This window comes from Botryllus schlosseri, chromosome 6 (assembly GCF_051294905.1).
Source record: "Botryllus schlosseri isolate E-star chromosome 6, Bs_hap1, whole genome shotgun sequence".
In the NCBI taxonomy this organism is placed as follows: Eukaryota; Metazoa; Chordata; class Ascidiacea; order Stolidobranchia; family Styelidae; genus Botryllus; species Botryllus schlosseri.
The window spans coordinates 24,334,425-24,347,352 of NC_137241.1; the positions used below are offsets into that span (position 1 = coordinate 24,334,425).

The 12,928-nt window shown below is 39.7% G+C and overlaps 1 protein-coding gene across 5 annotated transcripts in view; it reads right to left on the minus strand.

The window, feature by feature from the left end:
* LOC145441711 (ryanodine receptor 2-like) overlaps nucleotides 1-12,928 on the minus strand; it is an 82,612-nt gene that overhangs the window by 7,430 nt on the left and 62,254 nt on the right. For 3 of the 5 annotated variants that reach the window (XM_080319642.1, XM_080319644.1, XM_080319640.1), the window contains 18 exons: nucleotides 12,623-12,699; nucleotides 12,494-12,567; nucleotides 12,249-12,413; nucleotides 11,788-11,933; nucleotides 11,103-11,364; nucleotides 10,164-10,380; nucleotides 8,308-8,469; nucleotides 7,752-7,902; nucleotides 7,187-7,291; nucleotides 6,613-6,710; nucleotides 5,621-5,681; nucleotides 5,451-5,557; nucleotides 3,590-3,731; nucleotides 2,911-3,005; nucleotides 2,187-2,388; nucleotides 1,548-1,645; nucleotides 1,307-1,382; nucleotides 815-901 (listed from right to left, as the gene is read on the minus strand). In XM_080319642.1, coding sequence (XP_080175768.1) covers nucleotides 815-901; nucleotides 1,307-1,382; nucleotides 1,548-1,645; nucleotides 2,187-2,388; nucleotides 2,911-3,005; nucleotides 3,590-3,731; nucleotides 5,451-5,557; nucleotides 5,621-5,681; nucleotides 6,613-6,710; nucleotides 7,187-7,291; nucleotides 7,752-7,902; nucleotides 8,308-8,469; nucleotides 10,164-10,380; nucleotides 11,103-11,364; nucleotides 11,788-11,933; nucleotides 12,249-12,413; nucleotides 12,494-12,567; nucleotides 12,623-12,699 — 2,325 coding nt within the window. The remainder of the gene's footprint in view (nucleotides 1-814; nucleotides 902-1,306; nucleotides 1,383-1,547; nucleotides 1,646-2,186; nucleotides 2,389-2,910; nucleotides 3,006-3,589; nucleotides 3,732-5,450; nucleotides 5,558-5,620; nucleotides 5,682-6,612; nucleotides 6,711-7,186; nucleotides 7,292-7,751; nucleotides 7,903-8,307; nucleotides 8,470-10,163; nucleotides 10,381-11,102; nucleotides 11,365-11,787; nucleotides 11,934-12,248; nucleotides 12,414-12,493; nucleotides 12,568-12,622; nucleotides 12,700-12,928) is intronic. The other 2 variants (XM_080319643.1, XM_080319641.1) reach the window with 1 other exon arrangement.

Below are 12,928 nucleotides of genomic sequence, written 5' to 3' on the forward strand. Positions count from 1 at the left end.
CCAGGCCTAAAATACTTATTTTTTACTTAGAAATCACTACTGCCACTTGTACTGGAGAAAAAATTGTAACATTGCTTCTACTTCGGCTTGAGCACCAACCATGGTTACTCTTTAGTAATCGAGTATGTTTAGCCGACTTTCATTGCTTACGCGAGTGGTCACGTCTTCACATTAATTCCCACAATTTTAGATTATTTTAGTATAACATCCAAGTGAAAAATGTGAAGTAGCCTCCTTACGGTTCGCTACTAAAAATATACGACACCTCACACAAATCCGCTTTTAAAAACTGCTCAATTGAGTAACATTCACACCTTCCATTTTACACTTGCACCTGAAGTAGCATGTCTTAGAAATTTACGGCAGAACTCAGTAACAATGCTGACTAATTTGACCGCCTATGAAATATTCGGGCTCATTTCAACATGAATATACTATTCAACCGCCTATGATTGTACTTTTATCAAAACTGACAGCCACAGTAACTCAGTAGTTCCGTGACAGGGATTTTGAATTCTAAAATAAAGAGACTGTAAATTATTATATCAGTTCATATTGGCCCGTATTTTAAAAGAATTGCACGGAATTGTTAAACAGCACGACTCGAAATGACAAAATACATAAGCGATGTCTTGCAAAAGCTCTGGGGTCAAAGTACGCGGTGCTGTTGACATTTCAGGAATCATAATGAGCAATATCGGTTTTGGTGTAAAATGATCATGTCCATATACCATCAACGGTTGAGAACCTTACGACATGTTGCTTTGCAGCTACAGACTACAACTTAAAAGCTTGGTCTTCGCTCGATACTAACCTTGAAGAATAGCAGCATGGTGTTGATTACGAAAGTCACCGCGAGAGCCATGATTTTGAAGTTGTAAAAGTTACGAGCGAACATCCCCTGTCAAGTAAATGCCAGCGTCAGTCTTGTAACTGATATGGGATATTGTGAACAGTGTGACACGCAAATGCACATGACAAATATTTTTGTAGTGGAAACAATATATAGAGAGACGATAATCATTCCTTGCTTAGGTGGAAACTTGTGGTGCAAATAACGTTATTCGTATTGTGACATTATATCTGGTTATCAACTGTCGAAGTAGCAACCAAGTGTGACATTAATGAGTAGAATTACCTATTTAAATTTCACTTTAAATGTATACCAGCGCATATGATCACAAAGGAATTCATGGTCAGAAAAAACAATGTACGATTTCACTTGATCCTCTTTTTTGTGAATTTCAATTTAAAATCCATTAACTTTGGCATTAATATGGCATGTCTCATAGGCTGTATCACTCACCAATACACCTCTCTTGATAATCATCAGCTTGTCACGGACCGGTGAGCTTTCATCAACCTTTTCTTCTTTCTTATACCTGAAGGGGTAAAAAATCCAATTGAGTAAGTAGTTCAAGTAGGCGACATATCCTTGAGTACTTCACTGCCGACAATATCCGAATACAGCCGATATCCTGCCCTTAATTTATAGTTATGTCGAATAGTTTTATATCAAAGAAACTAAGTCTCCCTTTCCAGCCTACCTCTGTGGTCTTGAGCATGGCGCCATACAATAAATCCATTGTGATTGCGGTTCTGGCTCCGGTTCGGCTAATTCTTCATCTTTTCCATTTGGGTTTTCCTGAAGGTTCCGTTCAGGTTATTAGGAATTTTAAAAGTCGGTGGAAATAAAGAAATTTTCACATCGGGATTCCACGTTGTCCAAAGAAACAAATGAAGATACGGTGCGCAGAGGGCTTTTTAAACAACTTTCTCTCCTCTTCTACTGTTTTTAGGCAAAACTACTTACTTTTACAGTTTGGATTTTGCAGTGGATAGTAGTTTTGAGATATGCTGGTTGCTGACATCCCTTTTATGAGTGTAATTATCATGACAACTTGGCAAAAAGGCTCTCGTATCACGGCAACGGAATATATTTCCAAAAATCGATTCTATTTGTATCATTGGTCGCGACGAAACATTTGCAATTTGAAAACTTCTACTTGATCACCAACGCTGACTACTTCGACCACCCGTAACAGTGTGGCACAATTAACAAAATTACAGCACATACATTCATCTCAGCCTACTGGCCCATTGATTTCTGATATCAATATTTTCACCTTGGCAAGGCAGAATTTTTGCGCCACCAAATCCTTTGATACCATTCTAAAAGCAGTCACCTCAAATCCCTGCTTAATCCTGCTCATGATCAACGCCTGTCTACGGCGCTTGGCCGAAATTGGGGTGGAATCGGAGGGTCCCTCGAGATCATCGTCCGATTGGTCGACACTGATGGCGTCGGCCGCCTCCTCGACGGTAAAGTCGCCGAAACCGGCTTCCGGTTTTTGCGATATCACCAGCTTCATGAGGTCCTCCTCTTTACTGAAACAAAATATTTGATATCACCAGTTTACACGAGTGAAGTTACGAAACTGCCAGTAGAAAAAGATACAGTGCAGTGTTTCCTAAACCTATTTTTACACAACGCCATCCTGGGCTACAAATCAGGTATGAACGCCCCCCTAACCCACTCCTACTTTCAAAAAAAAATTTGCTTCATTGCACGCACAGTCATGATACACTATTGCAGAGACTTTTTGTGTTGATCTGATTGGCAGCCCGATATATGTTATTGATGTTATGACAGATTCAAATTTTTGAACGAATTCTAGGACAGATACAATCAGTGAAAATATTCGTATAAGGCAATTTCTCTTCCAGATCATCGCTCTTCCTTGCGGTGCGATACGCGCTCAAAACTGGCAGTACACAGCAAGACATGTTAAGACGTGTTAAGACGTTCACCGCAATCCACTAATACTCGGGAGATGAATGCACACTCACACAGTTTATTTTATCAAAATATCAAATGAAGTACGCACCAAAATCTAAGATTATAACTACCTGATATCCAAGCCGAACACGTTCGAGATCACATCTTCATCCTCTCTCTCTTCGTTTTCATCGTTGTTTTCGTTGTGCGCCACTTCCATTGTGTGCTGAAATACCAGAAGCCGTCAAAGTCAGCATTGCTACTCGAGGAGAAGTAGATGTAACAGTAACAGGATGTTGTGTATTTTTGTCCTTGATGTTTTGCGGAATATACACTGACTCATGATCTACACACACAATCCATGAGTACATGATGTGCATTCACCGCTGGACAGGGAAGAAGCAGAAATAGCCTTGTAAGGCGTTTTAAGTCTTGCGCCTCCCCTCCATGCTATCCCAGTAATGCTGAACGGCAAGCGGAGAATCCACGTGTTATTCATCAGGTCTTTGGTCTGAGCCAGTTATGGATTGAACACATGACCTACCTACCGAGAGGCTGGACGCTCCAGCATTGCGCCACCTAGACTGATTCCACTTCCGCTCAACAGGCTTTTGTAAAGTAGAAAGTAATATCTGGACATGAGCATGGGCAATAAGCATGAGCCAGCAGTTCAAGTATGCAACACGCGAGTGCTCAAGAAACATTTCTAGTACTGACTGCACCTATAAAACACCAACGTCAAATTCGAGACACTGGCACAGCATAATTTAAGAACGATTAAAAAACTGAAAACACATAACTCCCCCCCACCTGTGGAGTCAGTTCTTTCCCTGCAATACCCTCACGAGTTGGGTGCGGCATACTGTCGAGAATACCGGATATTGTCGAACGCTTGATGGCTTCGATCGTTTTCCCGGAAAATGTCACGTGCGCCAGATACTTGCACAGGCTCCTAGCAAAGGAAAAGTCCCATTCAAAATGAGATTGCGATACAATGAAAGACAGGAAGGTTTTGAGAAGACCTGTACCAGTCGTTCAATCAGATACCCACCTTGGCACGTGAAAAAGAGGCATGTCCACTGGATGTAAGTAAGGATAACATAAAAAGAAGTGACGAAAATGAATGCGGTATGTGTCGGTAGGCGAGGTCGTTATGTCAGATTGTGGTCCAGTAAACTTCACGGCTGACTAGTACTTATTCAGTAGAAATTGCTTGTATTTCGACTTGAATATGGACATTGGACCTTCTCGACGACTGTTGGATGTGTAATGCGGCAAATTTGTGTAACCTCCCAAAGAAATCAATCAACTATGAAGAGACCTATATCACTTATTAAAAAAAAATATTCAGACACCTCATCTCTTGTTACTGACTCCACTTGTCCCACCCCAATTTGTTCGTGCTATTATTCTTATTATATTCTTTATTCACAGTAAAACTGGTAGATACACACATAATCCGGAGAGCAACCTGCCCCCAAAGGAAAATGGCGAGATTGGAGTAAATTTTTAAAATTTTAGTAATACATTCAAATTGTTATTCCTATGCAATACACGGAGAAGTCAGATTACAGAATTGCAGCAGATGAAGAATTGGCAAGGGTTACAGAGCAGAGGTAGAGATGATTGAAGATGAAGAATCGAAATTACAAAAAATTATGCTGTGATTCACAAGTGTCATTTTAGTCCAGTGGTGCATTCAAGGCCTTCCGAAGAATGTGCACAGTGCCCAATAATGTGATTTTCTGGATCATGTCGAATCGAACGTTACCCGGAATTTGTTGGATATTCCTCATGAGTTTTTTGCTCACGACCCCTGTAGCACCAATGACTATCGGTACAATGTTTATTTTGCATCGCCACATTTTCTCACATTCCATTTTGAGGTCTGCGTATTTGGAGTATTTTTCTGATTCTTTTTGCAGTAGGTTGTGATCAGCTGGGACAGCCAGTTCAATGAATAAGCATTCTCTTTCCTTTTTTAGTTTGACGATTATATCCGGGCGGTTGCTCCTGATTTCGCGGTCAGTTATAACTGGTACATCCCACAGAATTTTTACTTGTTCGTTTTCTGTCACTGGTGCTGGGCTCTAATCATACCAATTTTTTGTCGAAGTGGTGATGTTAAAATGTTTGCATAATTCAAGATGAATGTAGTGACCAATCCTATTGTGTCTCCATGTGTATTCGGTAGCTGCAAGTGCACCACAGCCGGACATGAGATGTGCTACAGTTTCATTTTGGTTGAGGCTTATTATTATATTCTTTATTCACTCTTTATTATTATTATTCATTTTATGCTTTGCTGAATTTAATAATCCCAACCAACTGCAACCAAATTTATATAGAATATCTGTAATTGTCGAATGCAGGGTGTGATCAGACCAGTTGATACTACCCTGTGTCATATCGATCACACCCTGTCCTACGCTGTTAAGTTTCTTGTTATTATTTCATGCGTCGATGTTATTTACGGTTGGACGAATCAATAAATTTCTCTCTCTCCCTCTATGACTCAGCAAAATTTGGGGTTCCACGAAGGCTTGCAGATTAACGTAAGTCCTCCGTAGTTAGCAATGGTTGAGAACCACTGGGCTAGACATTATAGACGGATATCTCCGAGCTGTGGAGACGGCGGCGGTGACTTGAAAAAAATGTAGCCGACACATACTTTGTTACGTGAACCGACGCTTTGATAAACGTCCAATCGAGTCCGATCACGAACCAAAACACAGCGAGCAGGATTTCGATCCGGCCCATCGTTCTGGATTTTTTCCACTGCGATAAGAAATACGGGATAACGCGCTGAAAACTACGCGCACGACATCACTTTGCACTTACGCTTTTCCTCAATTTCGATGGTGTGAAACAAATTAGATATCCTCCCAAAGTGTCAGCGGAACTGGAATGAAAAAGGTTTTGATTTCATGCCGGCCGCAAAAAGAGACACACGGAAACTTCCGGGTAGAAAAGTGGATGAAAACAACTGTCGCTATTTTTTGTGTTGTATCGATCTGGTCAATTTCAAATTCGTTTTAAACTTTTAATTAGAGCTTTGAGTACTCAAATGCGAACCGATTATCAAATTTGACGACTCAGGTCGCGTGGTGCGAGTCGATGAGAGTGACACCTTATTATTATACGATCAAAAATTGTGATTGGAATATTTGGTTGCAACTGAGGGAGCCTTGAAACCACAATAAGAGGTAGCATGTCATTCAGCATACCGTATATCGTAGAAGGCTACAGATGATCAAGGCAACAACATTTCTGTATAGTAGTGACAGAAAAGCGGTATTGTTTCAAATCACAATGACACGTTGCTACCAGCAAATTTGAAATAATATATACCAATAATTGGCAAACTGTAATTATTAACTCGGAAAGGGTCGTTCACACTTTGATTTGTGTGCCTTGGAGTCGACTGTCATCAAAATACACCAGCCAAGGCTGTGTCAACAAAAAGAGTTCGTGTATCATCTAAAAATAGTACATTGAACGCTCTCGTATTCGACATTTCATGCTGGTGACATCATATTTTGTGATACGATTGTTGATACACGATTTTCTTTTGAATTCTAGACTAGTTGCTGACGATTACCCCTGACGAGTGTCAGCCGAAAATATTCGGGTTCATTTCAATATGGATATACTATTCAATTGTATACTGAAGTTCTGTACCTCCAAGAAGCTGTTCATGGTTGCATAAAAACTACCTATTCGGACGCTTCAAGTCCCTCTTACTTTATGATGTCATAATGAGCGAATGCTCGACTCGGAATTGAAACAAATCGAGTCAGATGTCTCCACGATTTCACACTGTAATTATTCACCCTTCTTCCACTTCCGCCTCTTCGTCTTCCTCCTCCTCCTCTTCTTGGCCTTCACCACTTTCGAATGTCGCTTCGCTGATCTCGGCCGCCAATTGCATCTAAATATGATTCAAGATTCAAGCATCACACCGCAAAAGCGACTGTATAATATACTTGTATTGAAATTGGCCTGAATATTTTCGGCTGACACTCATCAGCAGTAATCTTCAGCGACTAGTAGTGAATTCAAAAGAACATTGTATATCAACAATTGTCAATCGTATCACCAAATATGACATCACCGACATCAAAGTTCCAGTAATCGAGCTCATTGTACTATTCTTAGATTATACACAAACTCGCTTTGTGGGCACAAACTAAGTAGGTGGATTTTGATAAAGGTCGACTCCAAGGTATATGAACAGAAGACTGTGAGAATGGCTGCAAGTTCAGTTTAATACGAGTTACATTTTACAACACCGTCCGCTCATATTTTCATCAATCGCATTATATTCGTTTTTATGCTTACATATCTCACAATTCGCTGCTAAACAATAATATTACCATTGATTGCTATCATGAGTAATTTTCTCACCTCAAAAATGGTGTCTTCACAGAAATTCACGTATTCTTCCATTTTGCCCTTTTCTCCCTCTTCGTTGATTACGTTGAAGAAGAATTCGCGTTTGGATTCTTGTACCTGAATCCCAAGAGGTTTTTACGACATCATGTCGAACTAAGGACAGCGGCATTTGCGGTACAATTTATGGCGACTGACAAATACCTCTTGTCTGCGTGTATCTTAGCCTTGGACACAGATTTTCAAATGAATATTGCATGATATATAAAGTAATGTAACTGAAACAAAGTATAATTGCTTTCTCAAAGATCAACCATTACATAGAGTGAGAGTGAGCTAATGTGAGATGGCAATACTTCATGATGGAACGAATACAAAATTGAAATCGCAATAATATTTGGTCTAATCCAAATAGATTCCTCACAGATTTAAGCTGGTAATGTGATTAAGTCAAAAATCAAAATCGTTAGAACCCAAAACCAGGGATCAATCCATCCAATAACTGGAGTCTACTTAAAAATCATTATCAAATCATTATCTTAATCAGCACAACCCGCTAGGAGTCGTGAGAGTCTGTTACCTGCGGTTTGTTCCATTGCTCAATAGTGGATTCTTTGATGTAAAAGTAGACTCTTTCAATTCTCTTGGCGCCGCCGATAATTTCAATTCTGCCCAAGTTGGTTTTGAAGTACTCCAACATGGCCTCGGCCATTTCCATAAAATTCTTCAGTCTGAAAATTTAATAATTATTTATGAAAATAAATTCGGATATTGGATTCCATAAGTGGTTCTTCCAATCGTCGATTTAGAAATTTTAAAAATAACTTCTTACAAAAAACGTCACTGCAAACAAGAAACGGACAGAATATGAAAGTCGAATCTTGGTGAAAATTCCGCAGTTAGCAAGAAAATACAGATTTTTTCACCTACGAGCTGTCCTATGTTACCATACTTGGCCATTCGCAGCATCATCAAACGATCAATAATATATTAATTATTTCAATTTAATTTGCTAATATTTTCTGATCCAGGCATCACGGATATGGATACAGTACGGGATTTGAAATCTGACTTCAAGTCTGTCCAACGCCGTGTGATCGGTTACCGGTACGATGCACATTTGCGACACAACGCACCTGTCTTCGTTCGGCATGTGCTCCGATAAATTTGTGAGCAACACTGCAAGATTGAAGCCGATGTCCGCGGCCGGCTCGTGAAATCGGTCGGTAAACTCGACGTAATCCAACAAGTCGCTATCCGACGACTGTGCGCATTTCAAAAGAAACTCCACTTCGCCACTGGAAAGAAAGGCAGGTTTTATGCAAAGGCGCTCATTGCTCAGTAGCAAAGGGTTTGTACTTTTTCAGAGTGTTGAATTAGGTTTTGCCTACGCGGGCTGTAATGACTCGTCAGACTCGCGTCGCGATTTTTTGTCGACTCGACTTGACTCGAGTCAATTTGTGTATTGGCTCAACTTGTAATCGGTCATTGAGCATGCATCGACACTTCTACATGACTGATTCAAGTTTCGCATATCAGTACCGGCAATTGAAAAATAGGCCCAGAAACTGTCTTTTATCTGTTTCGATAAACCAGTTTAGAGTGAGTAAAATGAGTATATTATGAATATGGGACCTTCGATATCACCCTAGAGTTTTACAGAAGTGAGTTGAACCGGACTTGAACTCGATATTGAACAGTAAACTCTATGACTGGGACCCGGACTCGAGTCTTAACACTATGACTAGGACTCGACCAGTTGATCCCTGACTTGGACTTGACTCGGTGGTGACTCGACTTGACTCGAGTCAATAGGATAAAACTCAAATTGACTTGTGACTCGGAACCTTGTGACTTGGTTACAACCCTGTTGCCTACATGTACTACTTACTGGTCTGGTTAACTGGTTATATCTCAATACAACTTACGCTTCTACATAACATTTTTTAGGCAAAACTGCTTACTTTTCGACTTCTGATACATTTCCGAATTTTGATTTTGTAAAATAGAAAATAGTTTTGAGGTATATTTACATCACGTTTATGAGTTACACTGTAATGCCAACTGCGTAAAATATATCTTGTATTAAGGTAATCGTAATCGAAAATTGCACCGGTGTCATTAATAGTTATTCGCGAAGATGCACCCTGAAATTTAAAAAGTGATCACCCCTCGACCGAATCTACTTTTTGGAACTACTTCCTTTAGTACATTTTAGACTGTCACTTTCTACTTCCACTTTAAGTAGTTTTGACCTGTCTTGGAATGAGGGTTGTAATGACTCAAGTCATGACTCGACTCGATTCAGACTCGAGTCTCGATTTTCTGATGACTCGACTTGACTCGAGTCATTTTCTCAAAATACGGAAATGACTCGACTCGAGTCATTCTGTGTATTGACTCGACTTGGACTCGAGTCATTGTGCATGACTCGAACCAAGTCATATGACTCGAGGCTCAGACGGCAAGACCGACATTTCATTGTAATTTCGAAGAATAGTAAAGTAACCAGACTATTGAGATTTCGTCTATTGATACTGGAACTTGAAAATGCGACCAGAGACTGCTAAAAGTGTGGAAAATTAGTATATTATTAATGCGAACCAATCGATATCACCAAATAGAGTTATAGAAAAGGGGTTTAACAAGACTTTAACTGGAAACTGAGCAGTCAACACAATACATTGGACTTGGACTCGAGTCATAATACCATGACCCGGACTCGACCCTTTGCTTGCTGACTTGGACTCGACTCGGTTGTGAATTGAAAATGACTTAACTTGACTCGAGTGAAAACTATAAAAGTGAGATTGACTTGTGACTCGGAGCTTTGTGACTCGTGCTTGGAATACAATACCTCTACTTGTACTTGAATTGAAATTTACAAATTTTATCCTACTTCTGTTTGAGTACCGACGATGAGCACTTTGATCAACTCTAACGCCCTTATCACAAAACAATCCTGGAAAGAAACGAGCATCCGGTAGGCTACCTGTTGTACAATTTCGAAGCCTCGATGGCTTTTTGAAAATCACGTCGCGATATCTTTCCTTTCTTGTTCGGGTCAAATTCGTAGAAAGTGTCGGAGGTTGTGAGGTCTTTGAGTCGCAGGAACATGTTGAAGAAGCTTAAGATGAGTTCCACTTCTTGGGAAGACTCGATTAGCGTGTCAACTAATTGCTTGCCGATGGTGCCGTTCACAACATTTCCTAAACAAAGTCATATCGATCACACCATGTCTAACAGAGTTATTGTTATTATTTTTATACTCTAATGTGATGTTTTTATATTTGGACGAGTCAATAAATATCTCTCTCTCTCTCGTTCATGAATAATACCATCGATGGTACAACCATTATTTAGTATTGATTTGAGAATTGTGAGTGCATCCCTTCAGTGACGGACCGGATGGATTGAATTTATTTCAATCGAAATTTTATCTATGGTTTGCATGCCTGCAGAGGATATAATATTTCCAAATACAAATAATGTTCTGGGTCCAAGATTCAAATGCCAATACACATCCAGAAAATCTTGTAAAAATACAAGTCAAAGTACTATATTAAAATACATATCTATTTAAAAGTCACATGGAATTCTGAAAATACTAGAAATTCTAGATTTCAAGATTTAAAAAAATCGTAAATTGATATTTGATCCACGTATGACAAAAATATCCAAAATCAAATGCAGGGGTGGGTGATATATATTGTCAGGATTCAGTGCCTCACACAGGCTGTTCTGTTTTTTGTTCTATCGGAACCATGTTCTCGTTGATAAAAATAATTTATAGTCAGAAGGGCATAAAATTTTGGTACTCAAAATATATACACTTGACTTACTACTCACTATAATACATACTAGACACAGATTCGAGTACTCTCGCGGTGCTAAGAATTAATGAAATTATTGATAAATGTTTCGCAATTACCTTCGAGCATGGACAGCAGCATCACAATCATGTCCTGCTGCAAGTCGAGAAGCTGCTTCAGCAGCTCCAACTGATTCGCCGAGTCCTGGGCGAGTTTCAGCTGCATGTTGGCGAAAACGTGCAGGAACCCGACGATCGCGTCCCAGAGCCGACTGTGGGCCAGCGCTTGCTGATTGCCCTGACAGGGACCTTGCGTGTATTCGGTAAGGGAGTTGAAGACTTGCCGCGCCACTGTGATTGCCTTTGCAAAGTTTTCTTGGCCCTGACCGTGCATTAATATTCAGTGTCAAAAGTAGAGATCGATTTAAAGATGATGAGATGAAAATTACTTTTATAAAAGAGTCATCGCAATATATTTCCTATATATCATTCAAATCATGAAATTGAACCAAGTAATAAGATATAAATTATTAATCATTAAAAGATATCAGATGTTTTATGTACGGTAATGTAGCTACACTCAAGTTTTTAAAATTCCTCATACGCTGATAATTGCCTCTCAAGAGTGACAGCTGGAAAAGCTTCAGGTTTAAATGTATCTTTATTATGAGTGTATTATTAAGATGTATACATAAGTTCGTACCCCCAAAAGTCCCTACAATACAATACCAAATCAATGTGATGAAAGGCAGTGGATCACGGATAAAGTTGGATTGCGGTCGGAGAATTCCTCTTGCATGCTTACCTGAGCGTCTATCGTTTCTTTGCTCGCGTAATACCAGTAAAAGTCGCTGATAGATTCTTGCAGTCTGAGCAGATAATCCACAGTGCAAATGATGATGTTTACGGTAGTGTTGTTGCCCACTTGCGTCCGAAGATAATTCTGAAAATCTGTGAAAAGGTCGAGCTCTCATGAATATATTTCTGCTCCGTACAGAAACCCTATTATCTGTGGAGTCATAGTCAGAATAGACTATCCGTTGTGGCACTGGCGATAGTTCAATATAAAACTCGATTGAGATTAAGATCTCCATGATTACATTAGGATCAAATGTGAGGCTTGTCCTCTACCCTATCTGAATTTTCCCATGAACACAGTAAACAGTACACAACACTGTGCCGCAGTCATTGTTTACTCTGACGAAATTTGGGAAGACTCAATCCGTAAATTGGTGACATGCTCCTTTTACTGTGATAATCAGTCACCTGCATTATGACCTTCGCATGTTAGCTGCAAGAATCGGAATAACGCACAGGTGAAGTCGGCGTCGTGCAGCGCTTGCTTGCCTAAAGTACGAATGTTGATGATAATGAATAGAATGACAAAAAATGGAAAAAAAATTAAAAAATAGTGGAGCTTACCCCCACGATCTGCCCAGGATACATGGAAAATGAATTACATCGTAAAATTACGATTTGAAAACCTTTTAAAATCAACAACACCAACTTACCGGAAGTGGATTCGGTTACGGAGCCCAGATTCTCGGCTTTGATGCACCGCTCGTAAACATCAAGATCCAGAACACTGAAAAAGTTTTCCGTCAAACACCAAAACATCCGCAATAAGCTATAACACAGACCTGCATTGCGCCATGAGACCGGCGAGACTCGAAAAGAATTTCACGTCCTTTTTCTCTTTCAAATGCTCCAACATTTTCTGCAAAACGCGATGTCTCTGTCAGAAGTATGATGATACCGAGGACACATCGGTATCACTCAATATATTAATTTTATGTTTCATTCCACCAAGAAAATAGATTAATTGGAATGGATTGGTTTCAGTCGGCCAATTAGATGCCTTTGGTATTTGTTTTTGAATTTAGGATGTATTACGCGAAACTCATCGGAGAGATTATTCCATATTCTACTACCACCGAAACTGACTT